Source organism: Aythya marila (genome assembly GCF_965140915.1).
Source record: "Aythya marila genome assembly, chromosome: 2".
In the NCBI taxonomy this organism is placed as follows: Eukaryota; Metazoa; Chordata; class Aves; order Anseriformes; family Anatidae; genus Aythya; species Aythya marila.
In genome coordinates, this window is record NC_139043.1 from 8,557,783 (window position 1) to 8,571,265 (window position 13,483).

At 43.6% G+C, this 13,483-nt stretch overlaps 1 protein-coding gene across 2 annotated transcripts in view; it reads right to left on the reverse strand.

Annotated features, from left to right (window-relative positions):
* Nucleotides 1-7,840, reverse strand: part of PAXIP1 (PAX interacting protein 1) — a 34,388-nt gene extending 26,548 nt beyond the window's left edge. For both annotated transcript variants that reach the window (XM_082752838.1, XM_082752837.1), the window contains exons 1-3: nucleotides 7,667-7,840; nucleotides 4,173-4,307; nucleotides 2,257-2,300 (exon numbers count right to left, since the gene is read on the reverse strand). In XM_082752838.1, the coding sequence (XP_082608964.1) occupies nucleotides 2,257-2,300; nucleotides 4,173-4,307; nucleotides 7,667-7,753 (266 nt within the window). In that variant the 5' untranslated portion in view covers nucleotides 7,754-7,840. The remainder of the gene's footprint in view (nucleotides 1-2,256; nucleotides 2,301-4,172; nucleotides 4,308-7,666) is intronic.
* Between the last annotated feature and the right edge of the window lie 5,643 nt (nucleotides 7,841-13,483).

The following is a 13,483-nucleotide window of genomic DNA, read 5'->3' on the forward strand; positions in this document are numbered from 1 at the left end:
GTAAGTACTGAAATTGGTATGCAAACAAAGTCTTTGCTATTGCTGCATCCATGTACTTAATTGACAGAAGATATTTCTAGGACTTGCTTCTTCAGTAAATTCACTGTTTTGAGTATTACTCCAAATTAAAACTTAAACAGAAGACTAAAGTGCAGAACCTCAAAGCTCTGCCAAAACAGAGCCCAAAAGCCATCAACCAGAAAAAAGCTAACAAAAATAACTACTCCATTTTTTTCCATTATTGCAGTACCTAAAACCCTAATGAAAGGCCGGATGCCACTGCGCTAGAAGCCATAAAGAGACTGAAACAGAACAATGTTAAGACTTAACAGCCCATTTTACTGAGCACTATAAGGCTCTGAATATAATCCCAAACCACCAGGTTCTAAGGACATGAAGGGCCAGAAATAAAGGCAAACGTGCAAGTACGCATTTACTGCTGACAGGTGTGCATACCCCTCTCCTTCCACGCACCCCAAGAACATGATACAGCTGAGACGTGGGCTTTTCCTTTGGCCATTCATATATAACCACAATAAAACTCCCTAAGCAACAGCCATTCAGGGCCACATTCCCACATTTACTGCTACAATTTGGTTATGGACTGCATCGCTCCGTAGTTTTTATCTGTTCCTTTCTCTTCTGAGTACATAACAACATCAGCACTTTTAAAAACACTCTTTTACGGACACCTGGTTCCAAATGGAAGACTTATTTCCTAATAGTGCAACTTCTCTATGGGAAAGAAGAACAACACAACACGAGATTACACAAGTGTGAAAAAGTAGCTAATTCCAAGCTTTTTTTTTTTTTTTTTTCTCTCCCCAAAACAGCCTTAAGGAACAGGGAGAAGAGAGCTTACAGAAATGTGACATAAACAACTGTACATTCCTATCCTGATAAGGGTAGGCTGATAAACACATTTATTATCTCTAAATGCAAAGCACAAAAAATCACCAGCCTGTATCACATCACAACAATCCCTTTATTTCAAATGTAATAGTTCTGCTACTTGGGGTTTTGACATGTAATGTTTGGTGTATCTTTTCCATTCGGAAGCCAAGTCATTTACGAAAAAGTTTCTTCTCCTTGGGTCAGCTTATTGCCCACAACTATGGCAAGTGTTTCGTGCTAACTGGTGAAACCTATTTGACATGTTGATCAATCAGAACACCTGTAAAGACCTCAATATATATTTCTTTCTGATTCAATGCTTTCCTTTCCTACAGCTCACTCTTTGAGGTTAATTCTCTTGGGGATGCAGAGAATATACAGGGTATCTTCAAAACAGACAAGACACAGTGAGATACAAAGGCATATACATGTACCTTGAAATACTAAGCATAAAACTCCAATCATAAATGACTGAGACACATTAAGACCTGAATCCCTAATACGAGCACCTGGATTCTTGGTTATACCACCTCGTTTTCCATTACGGACACCACCACCCACTACCCTTCCGAAATGAGATCTCCTGCCTGAGAGCATTCCTCCCTAGGCTTGGCACTGTTCAGTGCAATCATCTGGTGGTATCTGTACTGGAACGTACTGCTCTGCTCCAGCTTCTCCATCTCCACAGTCCTTATCATAATGGTCTGAGGGAAAAGATGCACGAGTTTCTTTCTATAACAACAGCCAATCATCATTCCTGTGATCCAAAGAAAAACTGAAACTAAGATGAAACCATAATAAATGGTAAAATGAACTACACCATCCATATGCTCCAAACAAGTTAAGCATAAATCTAACCAAAATGAACAACAAGCGTCTGCCAAAGGCATGGACAGACTACTCCAGTAACAGAAATACTCCCCCTATTTGTTAACAAAGTGTCATTTATAATACAGAGTATGGATATGAGTTACTGTGTGCTTCTTCTCTGTTTTGTTTCTCAAAAAGGCAGTAAATGGACCATTCTACTCAGAACCACCATTTGCCCCCTTACTGCATTCCAGCATTTTTTCCGGATTCTCACAGTTAATTATCAACTTCCAGCTAAAATGGTTGAGTCCATTTGATGACAATTTTCTTGCAAGTTCCTTTTAAGAAGATAAAATAGCCCAAGGGAGAAGAAAAGCAAAGTAAAACAAAGAAGCTCTAAGCATGCTACGATCCTTGCAGGCAACACCCATCCTATCATTTTAAAAATGTAAGATGCACATACATGTACATACATACGTCTTTAATGACTGGATGCTCCCTATTTTAACACACTTGCTACAAAACTTCATCAAATTTGAACTTAAAGGATACGGTAGAAGAGCTCCACAGCGAACAGACAAGGTCACCCAGGAAGGCTGAAAAATAAGAAATGTAAAATGTTAAAAAAAAACTCTGCCTGCATGAATGAAATATAAGGTCATGTCTAAGTTTGTACTACACCTAGTTTGAATTTACATTGCATCTCTCAGCTTTAGAGTCTAAGTGTTTTACAGAGAGTTTACTAAGGCCTAACAAAAGAACCATTCTGATTGATTTGTAAAAGTTAAGAAAGACTTCTCAAAGATCATGCAGTAATATGGGAACAGTTTTCTTGTCCTTCTATAATTCCTTGAACACTGTTTACAGTATTTATTCATATGCTCTCCTTTTTAAGTTCTCCCTGCTCTGAAAAACAAAACAATAACAAAAAAAAACAAACAGCCAACATCCCCTGCCTTACACTCATGACCAAGGAGTGAGGAACTATAATCTTACACAGAAAGGGGTCTCATACAGTTTAGAAGTGAAAAGGGGGAAAGAATGACATCACATTCAATATGACATAATTTTTCCTCCAAAAAACAAATATATACATATAAACATATATACACACACGCATATATTGTGGTAACCATGTTTATGGTGCCCCAATTCCGGCTATTCTCTCTCCCTTAAAAAAATGTATTAAAAATAATAATTCAATATTTGACTTCATTAAAAAAAAAAAGAAAGTGAGATTTTTCTCCCTTAAATTTTTCTCTTCCTTACTCTCCATCCCTTTTCTCTCCGTAGCAAGCTACCTTCGCCTCTAACTCCCACTCCCTCGATATTAAGTCTAATCTTCTTGGTTATAGATCATGCTGTGATGTTTTCAGGTCCAACTAAGTGACATCACTGAAAGACCTGCTGTCTTTTTTTTGGCAAACGAAAGAAAATTTAGTTAGAAGTGCTCCAAAAGAAAATTAAATTGTTTAAGTAAAAGGAATTTGACAGCAGAAGGCATTGCTAGGACACTGATGCCCTCCCTTCCCACGAGAGTGGCTGCAGTCTTCTTGTTTATAAGACTGAAAATATGCCACAAAACCCCTTTTATTAAGGGGTAGATATTAAAAATAGGAGCTCAGCTTAAAATTAATCAGCACACCCACTATAACCATAAGGTCTCAAGCTAAGCACCCTTAATTTTGGGGAATTTGTTAATTCATACTTCTACACTGCCAGATGAACTCTCATGCTACAAGCCATCAGAATTCACTACTGTCACCTGCAACCATATGGACACAATAACCCAAAACCATGTACTGGCAGAGAAATAATAATGATTTTTTTTTTTAATCATTTGTGACTTGCAGAACAACAAGCTCACATTTTCAAATATGAAGCCTGTAAACTCACTGGAAAAACAAAATACCAACAATTTTCAGAAAAATATAAAACGAAGAGGGGAAGAAGTTTTTTTTCTAAGCACTTCTATTGTTTAAAATTAACACCATACACATAAGCAGAACCCAGTAAACCATTCTGCACGTTCCCAATTATGTGTTAAAAAAAAAAAAAAAAAACAGACATAAAAAAATATTATTTATATTTACATATTTTTTTTGCATTGCCAGAAACTTATAAACTTTCCGATCAGAAACATCTCTAAAATCAACCTGAACAGGACACGATGTCACAGAAGACTGAAGGAGGAATTGCCAGGCAGGAGAAAAGAACAGGGAATGGACCACACACACAACAGTAAAACAAACAAAACATGGAGAGATAACAGATACAGAGTAATGAGAGAGAGAAAGGAGAGGACCCACTTGTAACAGATGTCTACAACTCAGGATAAAAGTTCATGAAACAAGAATAAAAAATGTTAAAGATACATTTCCTTTGGACATTATCTGCAGAGGAATACTTTGTGTTACAACGAAGTGTCTGTGTCAGTACTTAACCAAGGTTCTGGCTGAGCCACTCACCTTTACCACTGGGAGATCGAAAACTTCACGAGACTCTCCAACTTCTGGATTGTCCCCGTCTTCCGAAATAATATGAGAAGCAAGTGCATTGTAAGACACCTCCTTGGCTTTCCCAGCCTTCAGAAGCTGAATAACCTAAACCCAAAAGAGAACAAGGAGAAGCAAATGATTATTATCCCCTTTATTTGAGAAAAACAATAAAGAGAGAAGACTTTTTAGTGGTCTAGAGGAACGAGTACAGCTTTCTCGTTCTGTACAAGCAGAGAGCACTCTTTTTGCGGTAGGCAAATGCATCCCTTTTAAATCTTGATTTCCAACAGTTTGTAACTCTGCTGCATTTTAATGACTGAAGCTGGAGGTTTACTTTCCAAAGTAATTTAGGCTTGCATAGGAATTGGGATGTTCTACATTTTTCCAAAACATATATTCCTTCAAAATCTAGTTTTTCTCAGGCAGACTAAAAAATCCCCTCTCCTTTGCCTTTGATTTTCCAGTTGTTAGCTTCAGAAGTCTCTGAATATACGTTGAGCAAAGTACAGAAAGGAAAAGTAACCAAGTCAGTAGCTATGGAAGCAACATGTGAAAAAAAAAGCAAAGGCAAACACAGATTAAAAAAAATGGATATTAGAAGGATTTGCAATTAAAAAAAAAAAAAAAAAAAAAAAAAAAAGACACTGTCCTGAGAAGGGGCAACTTCTAACAAAGGGCTGCTGCATTGGGAAAAGAATTGATAGAGGATTAAGAGTATTTCAATATCAGAAAATGCAAAACCTCTTACCACTTACAAAACACATCTTGTTCCTGTTTTTAAAAGGCCAATACAGAAAGTGTTGGTTTAAATGTTATCATTCTCCCAGCTCAATTGTAGAGGTCTGTGCGATGAGTCCAGTCCAGCCCATACTAAACGGGACTCAATTGTATGACAATAAAAGTAGCACAGAAGGCTGGGAGGGTGAAGAGGGGGGAAAACGATCAAAAAAAGTCTGGAGTTCAAAGCTGAAAATTTCAATTCAGATTATTCTTTTCTTTTATTATTGAGAAATTAGTAGTTTTACTACTGGTAAAACTTTATTACTGGTGCTGCAACTCCAATGGAAAACATTAAATCAAAATAAAGTGCTTGAAAATAGTAGAAATTTAAAAACATTCCCAAGGAGGAGGACACAAGCTCATTGTCCTGCACAGCTCTCCCCAAATCCCCTTTGCCTGTCTATATTTATGTGGACACTAAAAAGAGGAGACTGGAATGAAAGCTGTGCATCCCAACCTGACAGCATGAGGAAGAAGTTGCAACTAATGAAGCAGAAATAGGATTTTTTAATATCAAAACAATGCTGCAAAGAGTTGCTCATGCAAAAAGTTCTGCTATCATCAGGTTTAAGTCTAAACACCGTAACTGTGATGAATGATAGTGCCCCATGATTAAAGTGGTTCAGAAAAGACATTTAATAACGTGGCTTATGTCAGCTTCAAAACTCTTCCCAGAGCATGTGACTTCTTCAGCTGAAGTAGTGGCAAAACTGTGAAGTTGTACTGAAAGATCTTCCCTGTGTAAGTGCTTGCATGCCTGCAGCTGTAACCAGGCAATAAAACACTGGCAAGCCTCAATATGGTCCTGCACTTCAGACGCCAGCTTAAACCCATTCAGAGAATCTCCATTTTTGGGGCATATAAATTCCCTCTTCCTTATCTCCCACTAAATCTTGAGTTAGAAGAAACAGGAAGAGTTTGAATCTTTGAAGTCAGGCAATGGGCATAAAATAATAATAATAAAATGAGATAACCAGAAGCCAAATACCCTGCTCAAAGTCCTCATGCTACAAGGCGTTATTTTCTCTTTCTTTGATATTGATTTTAATCAGTCCAACCAAAGCTCAACGGTTTGGCTTCACATCTTTTAGGAAAGCAGGAAAAGCTTTTATTAAAAGAAATAATCCTAATAGCTGACATCTAGTTATCGCCTCCGTCAGGTGAGGACAGCCAAGTGCATATCCCAGAGGAATGGGCTCAGACGAGTGCCAGCAGCCCAGTTCTCCCTCATTTGCCAAAGAACATCCAGGCACGATTCCAGACTTTTGTTTCCCTTCTAGTTTATGCTGTATACATTTTAACAGGTAGTGGGTATGCTGTTATTCACCTGAATATACTATGATTTGGGTTTTTTTCTTTCTTACTCTTGGATTTGTTTTGATCAGAGTGCTCGCTTGTGCTAGGCCTGTTCCAGTATTTAAGATAACTGATGTTCGGAGAAAACATTTAGAAATAAGCTGCTCAAAGAGCGCTCATCCCCAAAAGATGAAGGAGGAGATCTCTTTTCAAACTCATCCTAACATCCATTGGTATAAAAAGGAAGTAAAAACTTCAAATATACTTGCAACTTTTATAAAAACTACCAAGGCTACAGTCAACCTGCAACCCAGAAAAGCCACCCGCAAATGGGTGAGAATTTCGTGTGCGTGATCAGAGCGAGCTGGAGCCTCGTGGCAGTGACATTAAGTGCTATGAGGAATGAAACAGGAATGAAACTTCACATGTGAAAACTTGCTGAAAGGAAAGCCTGGTTACTCGCTCCGTGGCAGTGCTGCTGACTGCCTCGCTGTGTCAACACAAACCGAACGAGGTGCCTTTTGGGACGCTATTCATGTAAAAACTGATCTACCAGAGCCCCGTTGTTACTTGCAGTCATCTTTATACACATGATAATGTTGCTGCTATAGCTTTAGATAGTTGTTATTCAGACACATTTACAAATATTTTATGTCTGAGGACTTCAGGTTGGTGTTTTTTTCCTGTTTAAGTGCAGAGCGGGGCTGTTTTTGAGGTATAATCCTGTTGTTTTGGGGACAAAAAACAACTCAACAGGCAGGACCCGGGTGCCCAGCACCGACTGAAGCACAGCACCCAGGGCAGAAACCCCTTTTAACTTCCCCGTGGAACCCCTTCCCACCCCGCCGCCGTCCCAAAGCACCACGAGCGGCCAAAACACGGAAACTTTTTTATTTATTTCCCACACAACCCGACCCCACAAGGCCGAGGGGAGCCGGGAGCCTCGCACCACAGGGCGGGAGAGGTGTGAGGGGGGGGAACAGGCGGGCGGGGCGCTGACGGGAGGCGGCCGGGCGGGCGGTGCGGAGCGCCCCGGGGGGGGGTCCCCGCCGCTCCCCCCGCCGCCCCGGCCCCGTCTCCCGCAGGAAATCCCTCTGCCCGCCCCTCCTCCCCTCACAGGGCTGCTACGGGGCCTGCGCCGCCGGCCCGAGGCTCCCATGGCGGTGGCGGCGGCGGGAACGGCCGTTAACGGTCGCCCCCCACCCCCCTCAACGGTCCCTGAGGGGAGGCGGGAGCGCGCTCCCCCCCCCCCTCCCCTCAGGGTGCGGCGCGCGAGCCCCGAGCCCGCGCAAAGGGAAAGGGGGGGCGGGGGGCTGGAAGGTTCCATTCTGCCCCCCCCTCATAAAACGGGGGGGGGGGGTGACAGGAAAGGGGGGGGGAGCCGGTACCTTCGGGTCGATGTCCCCCACGGTGAAGAACTTGACGTCTTTGAACATATCCTCCGGGACTTTCAGCTCGTCCTCGTCCGCCGACATGGTGCCGGCCGTCGGGACCGCCGAGGTGGCGGCGGCGCCACCCCCCCGACCCCCCCCCGGTGCGCCGTCCCCGTGAGGAGCCCTGCGGGGCCCGGGTCTCCCTCACGGCGCGTCCCCTCCCCCCGCCGCCGAACCGCGCGAGCAAGGCGCGCGCTGCGGGACGCACCATCCCCCGCCGGGACGTAGGGGGGGCGAAGGGGGGAGGGGAGAGCCGGTTCGTCTGCGCGGCTCCCCAATCCCGAGCTGCCGTCCCTTCTGCAGCAGGGCGCCGGCCGCCGCCGTTCCGCCGCCGCTACCTCCGCTGCTCCTCCCGTCTCCGAACCGTCCCGGGATGTGGTATCCGGGCCGGGCTGTCCCCCCCCACGTTACGGAAGGCGATGGACTCGCCCGCGACGACAGAGGCGGGCAGCGGGGATACCCGGACCCGCCCATCAGCGAGCAGGCGACGGGAGGGGGAGGGGGGTGAAGGGAGCGCGCCGCCATCTGGCCACGCCCCCGGGTGCGCCGAGGCCACGCCCCCTCCTCCCAAGCCACGCCCCCCGCGGGAGGACCGTTACGGGCCCCTCAGGGAGGCTGAGGGGAGGGAGCCGCGGGCTCCCCGCGCTGAGGGCGCAGTTCCCTCCCTGACGGGGTTCAGTGCAAATACAGTCTCCGCACCATGTATTCTAACATCCAACTCATTAATAAACTTTCTGAATGCTACCTAAACAGAGTTTTTCCCTCCAAAGCCTTCTCAGAGAACCTGTGTTGATACTAAACCACTCAAACTTAGAGGGGGATGCATGTTAACTAACATTAACTGGTCAGAAAATTGAAATTAGCACCCTTTATAGTCATCAGAGCGCTTTCAGAGCCTCTCATCTGGCATATTTTACACATCCGTGCGTTAATGTGCATAATCCGTGCATTAACGTCCGTAAACCTCACTTCCCCCACCCCTCATATGCTTTCCAAAGAAGTTTTGGACACCTCATATTATGTTCCTATAGACATTTCCCTCCCATACCGAAGAGCAATGCTGTGAGATGGCATCAAAAGGCTTGCTGAGATAAAAGCACTGCACATCTATTGTTGGGGTCCTATCTACAATGCCTTTCCCAGGAGAAAATTAGATGTATTTAACCTGATCTATTCTTGAAACATACCTGGTAAAAACTAGTAATCTGTTTGCAAATAATGTATTATTTATCCATTATTTTTCTAGGAGTTTAAGTGAAATTTATAGTATACAAGTTCCTGGCTTCCTTTTTATTCTTTTTCAAGGAATTAATTTTATTTGCCTTTCTTCTGTTTCCTTGGATCTTCACATGACATTTACCCCTTTCTACTCCAGATAAGTTAGCAACAAATTATCAAAGTTTGCTCTGACCATTTCTTTTCCTATTTCAGAAAGTGATCTTTTCCTTTGGTTGTATGTTTTGCTTTATTAGCTCCCTGATTACCATTTACTTTTTTTACTGAAAACTGAGGTAAAAAAGCCATTAAACTTCTATATGATACACCTTTTTCATAGTACAGGAAAAAGTATGAATAACCATCTGCTTATCTCAGCCTATCCTCTTTATCTACTAATTCATATCCTCATCTCACTTTCTATCTTTCCTAATAACTGACTCTTGTTTAGGCTCATTTTCTTCTGCCCCAAGTATTTTCTGGACTGTTTTTGAAAAACACTTCCCTGAGTGTGTAAGAACATGGTGACCTGATAATTATAATCGTGTTGTTTGGAACAGCTCATCCTTAAGCATGTGATGCATGAGTGTAGGTTGCCGAGGATGTATGCAAAGTAAAGAGGAAGACAAATGTGGAACTAACCAAGCTTTTGGGACAATGTTGGCGGAAATGTTGCACAGCTGATGAAACTTTGCGGCTTGGCTCATGCCCGTGACCTTTGCAGTTGGACAGGTTGGCCAAGGGACAAAAGAAGAAGATGATGGAGGATGAAGTAGTGACTCCTGTGGGGCCGGAGCAGCCCCCAACTCAAATGGTGCGCATGTGCATTTGTAGATATGCTTACACAACACCTAGGAGATGCTTATACAACACCTGGCAGCCCTTAGGACATGTTTTGGCCCCATGTGTCAGAATAGCTGCCAGGTAGGAGGGGATAAAATCAGAACTCTCCAGAAGGAGATGCAGATGTGCTACTGAGGCCAACATTGCCTCAATGCGGAGACCCATTCAAGCAGTGGGTCTGCCAACTCCTTGCCCTAGAAAGGCAATGACTGGGGAATGCACCGCACTCATCTGTACCTCTGTCATCGCACTGGGGTTGGTATATATGTAAATAGCTCGCAATAAAACTTGCTTAGCACATGTGTGTGTATATATATATATATATATATATACACACCTATAGCTTGTCTGATCTTTGTTGAGCTGAAACAACCAGCTTCAGCCCCCAGAATCCAACTGAAACACCTAAGTTTTGCTTTCCTTTACATAAGGACACCATCCAGCACCCCACAAGTCCAGCCCTTGCTTTCTTTGTTACGTAGTTTCCTCTCTTTCTAACTCCCTTTTTGATCCATTTTAACTCTAAGAACTACTTTGAACTTCATTCTTCTAGAGAAAAATATTTTTTTTTCCTTTCATTTTCTTTCCTTTTCATTAACACTATTGCTTCTGGAAGTTTCTTTCCTTTTGGGTTTCAGTGCCTCTGTAATCATCTTCATCTTCCAGCATGGGTAATTCTCACCTCTTTACTTTCATAAATATCTCTGTCTTTCAGGTTTCTGTTTCACATTTTTCTCTGAATTCTTTTCTCTTCATGATGTCGTTCATTACTTGGCTTCATCTTCTTTCCTAGTGTGATTGCTAAATTGCCCCATCTCATACGAGTACTTTCTTTACATCTAATCTCATATGCCATTGCATATTCCCATTCCACAGAAAGAAAGCCACAATGATTTATCCTCTTGATTTCTCTCCTCGGCCTACTTTCTTTGTCACTATAATGAGTTCCCCTGGTCTTCCTATCCTTTGGGTTCACCATATCCACAGTATTTTTAGTTCTTCATACAACTCAAAGATTGCAAATATTTAAATTATTTCAAATCAGGCACTGTGCTTATACTGACAAAGAAGTGTAATGCAAACAACCAGTGCTTTGAACATGATTTTTAATAACAATTCCCTTTCCCAAAGCTTTAGCTCAAACTGTGCCATTGATTGGGCCACTTTGGATCTTCAGCTAATCGAATCAAAAGAATATGAGAGAAATGTGGTATTTTGAATCCTATCAATTTGAAAACCCTCTACAACATACCAGATATTAGTGATACAAGGTCAGCATACTGCAAAATGCTGAAATTCATTGAAGAAGCAGCTTTCTGGAAAAAGTTATCCATTAATCTAGGTATATAGTAATATCCTTAACCAGAATTGTTCTTTTTGAACAATTATGAAAAGAAAAGAAAAGAAAAGAAAAGAAAAGAAAAGAAAAGAAAAGAAAAGAAAAGAAAAGAAAAGAAAAGAAAAGAAAAGAAAAGAAAAGAAAAGAAAAGAAAAGAAAAGAAAAGAAAAGAAAAGAAAAGAAAAGAAAAGAAAAGGGAAGGGAAGGGAAGGGAAGGGAAGGGAAGGGAAGGGAAGGGAAGGGAAGGGAAGGGAAGGGAAGGGAAGGGAAGGGAAGGGAAGGGAAGGGAAGGGAAGGGAAGGGAAGGGAAGGGAAGGGAAGGGAAGGGAAGGGAAGGGAAGGGAAGGGAAAATTAAGTTTAATACCATCTATAGGAATAGAGGTTAAGAATTGGTTAAAACAGCTTTACCAAAATTAATCTGTTTTATAAATTCAATTGTAGAAAGCAAAGGTAAAGTTGAAGCCCTGACCTTGGATGAGGGAGAGGGACATTCAGGTCTCTCTTACTGTTCCTGAACAGCATAAAAGAAATTTCTTCCCTCTTCTCCTACTTCACAGGTGGATATGGACACTGGATGCATACGTTCTCTGTATGGTCTCTATGGTTGCAGTCTAGACACCTAGAAGTGTCCTAGTTCCCCCTGTACTCAGCTTTGGTGAGGCCACACCTCGAGTGCTGTGTTCAGCTTTAGGCCCCTCACTACAAGAAGGACATCGAGGCCCTGGAGTGTGTCCAGAGAAGGGCTACGAAGGTGGTGAAGGGCCTGGAGCACAAGTCCTGTGAGGAGCGGCTGAGGGAGCTGGGGGTGTTTGGGCTGGAGAAGAGGAGGCTCAGGGGAGACCTCATTGCTCTCTGCAACTGCCTGAAAGGAAGGGGTGGGGAGCTGGGGGTCAGCCTCTTCTCACAGGTAACTGGTGATGGGACCAAAGGGAATGGCCTCAAGTTGTGCCAGGGGAGGTTCAGGTTGGAAATGAGGAGACATTTCTGCTCGGAAAGAGCAGTCAGGCATTGGGACGGGTTGCCCAGGGAGGTGGTGGCGTCCCCGTCCCTGGGGGTGTTCAAGGAGAGGTTGGACGTGGTGCTTGGGGACACGGCTTAGTGGTGACACTGGTGGTAGGGGGGTGGTAATTCTTCCCTTTAATTATCATCTAAAAATTGTAGTCACAGAGTCAGAATGGTTTGGGTTGGCAAAGGACCAACCCGTGCCACCCCCTGCCATGGTCAGGGACCCCGCCACAAGCCCAGGCTGCCCCCAGCCCCATCCAGCCTGGCCTTGGGCACTGCCAGGGATGGGGCAGCCACAGCTCCTCTGGGCAGCCTGGGACAGGGCTTCACTGCCCTCATTGTGAGGGATTTCTTCCTAACGTCTAATTTAAATCTCATCTTGTTTACCTTAAAGCTGTTACCCCTTGTCGCTACATATCCTGACAAAGAGTCCCTCCCCGCCTTTCTTTTAGGACCCCTTTAAGTAGTGGAAGGCTGCTCTAAGGTCTCCCTGGAGAATAAAATTAATGAACATATTTTTTTTACTTCTTTATGTATTTAGTGAGTCATCTGCCAACAAGTTATTTAATTTCTACTAATTACACTACTTCTAACAAAAATGAGTAACTCAATTTTCTGCATCATGTATGCAATCTAGTTTTACAATCCATAAGAACAGAAAAGTATCTTGACAAAGTATGCTACTGAACATGGCAAATATCCCCTGTATTTGCCAAAAAAAATACATTTTGGATTCTGCTTAAAGGTCAGCATGCAGAATTAAGTCAAATCAGTGGGCTGGTCTGCTTGGTTGTAGCAAGCTGTAGAACAAAGTGCTCACCTACATCTGCACAAGGATGAGGAGCACAGGGGCACCGGGGCAGGTGGGAGCCCAAAGCAAGGAACCAGCGCCTTGCCCAGGGCTGTCCCAGCACAGCCCCGTTGTACAGGCATGACACCCATCACCACAAATCGTGGGGAACAGCTCCCCACATCATTGTTTGGACTGAGGTAAGTGGCTGCTTTGGGGTGGGATACATGATGGGGTGCAGGGGAAAAGGAGGTTTGGGATTGCACAGCATTTATTATAGGATACTTAGGGGAGGGAAGCAAAGGGAGGGGTTTAGGTTCTTTAGGGAGAAGCAAGAGTGGGATTTTTTATATTTTAAAGAGGGATGAGGGGTTAAAAATGGCTGGGCACATACAAATAGCGGCTGCGCATCAGCACAGGCTGTCCTGCCGTCCTGTAAAATTCCTTCCTAACGCTAATCTGTGTGTGCAGTGTGTGTGGAGTGCAGCAGCTGGGGTCAGGCCATGGGCTGGAGAAGCCGTGTATCCCTAGTGACTGAAGCATGGGAGTGCAAGTGTGGGGCCACGAGCAGAGATCAGG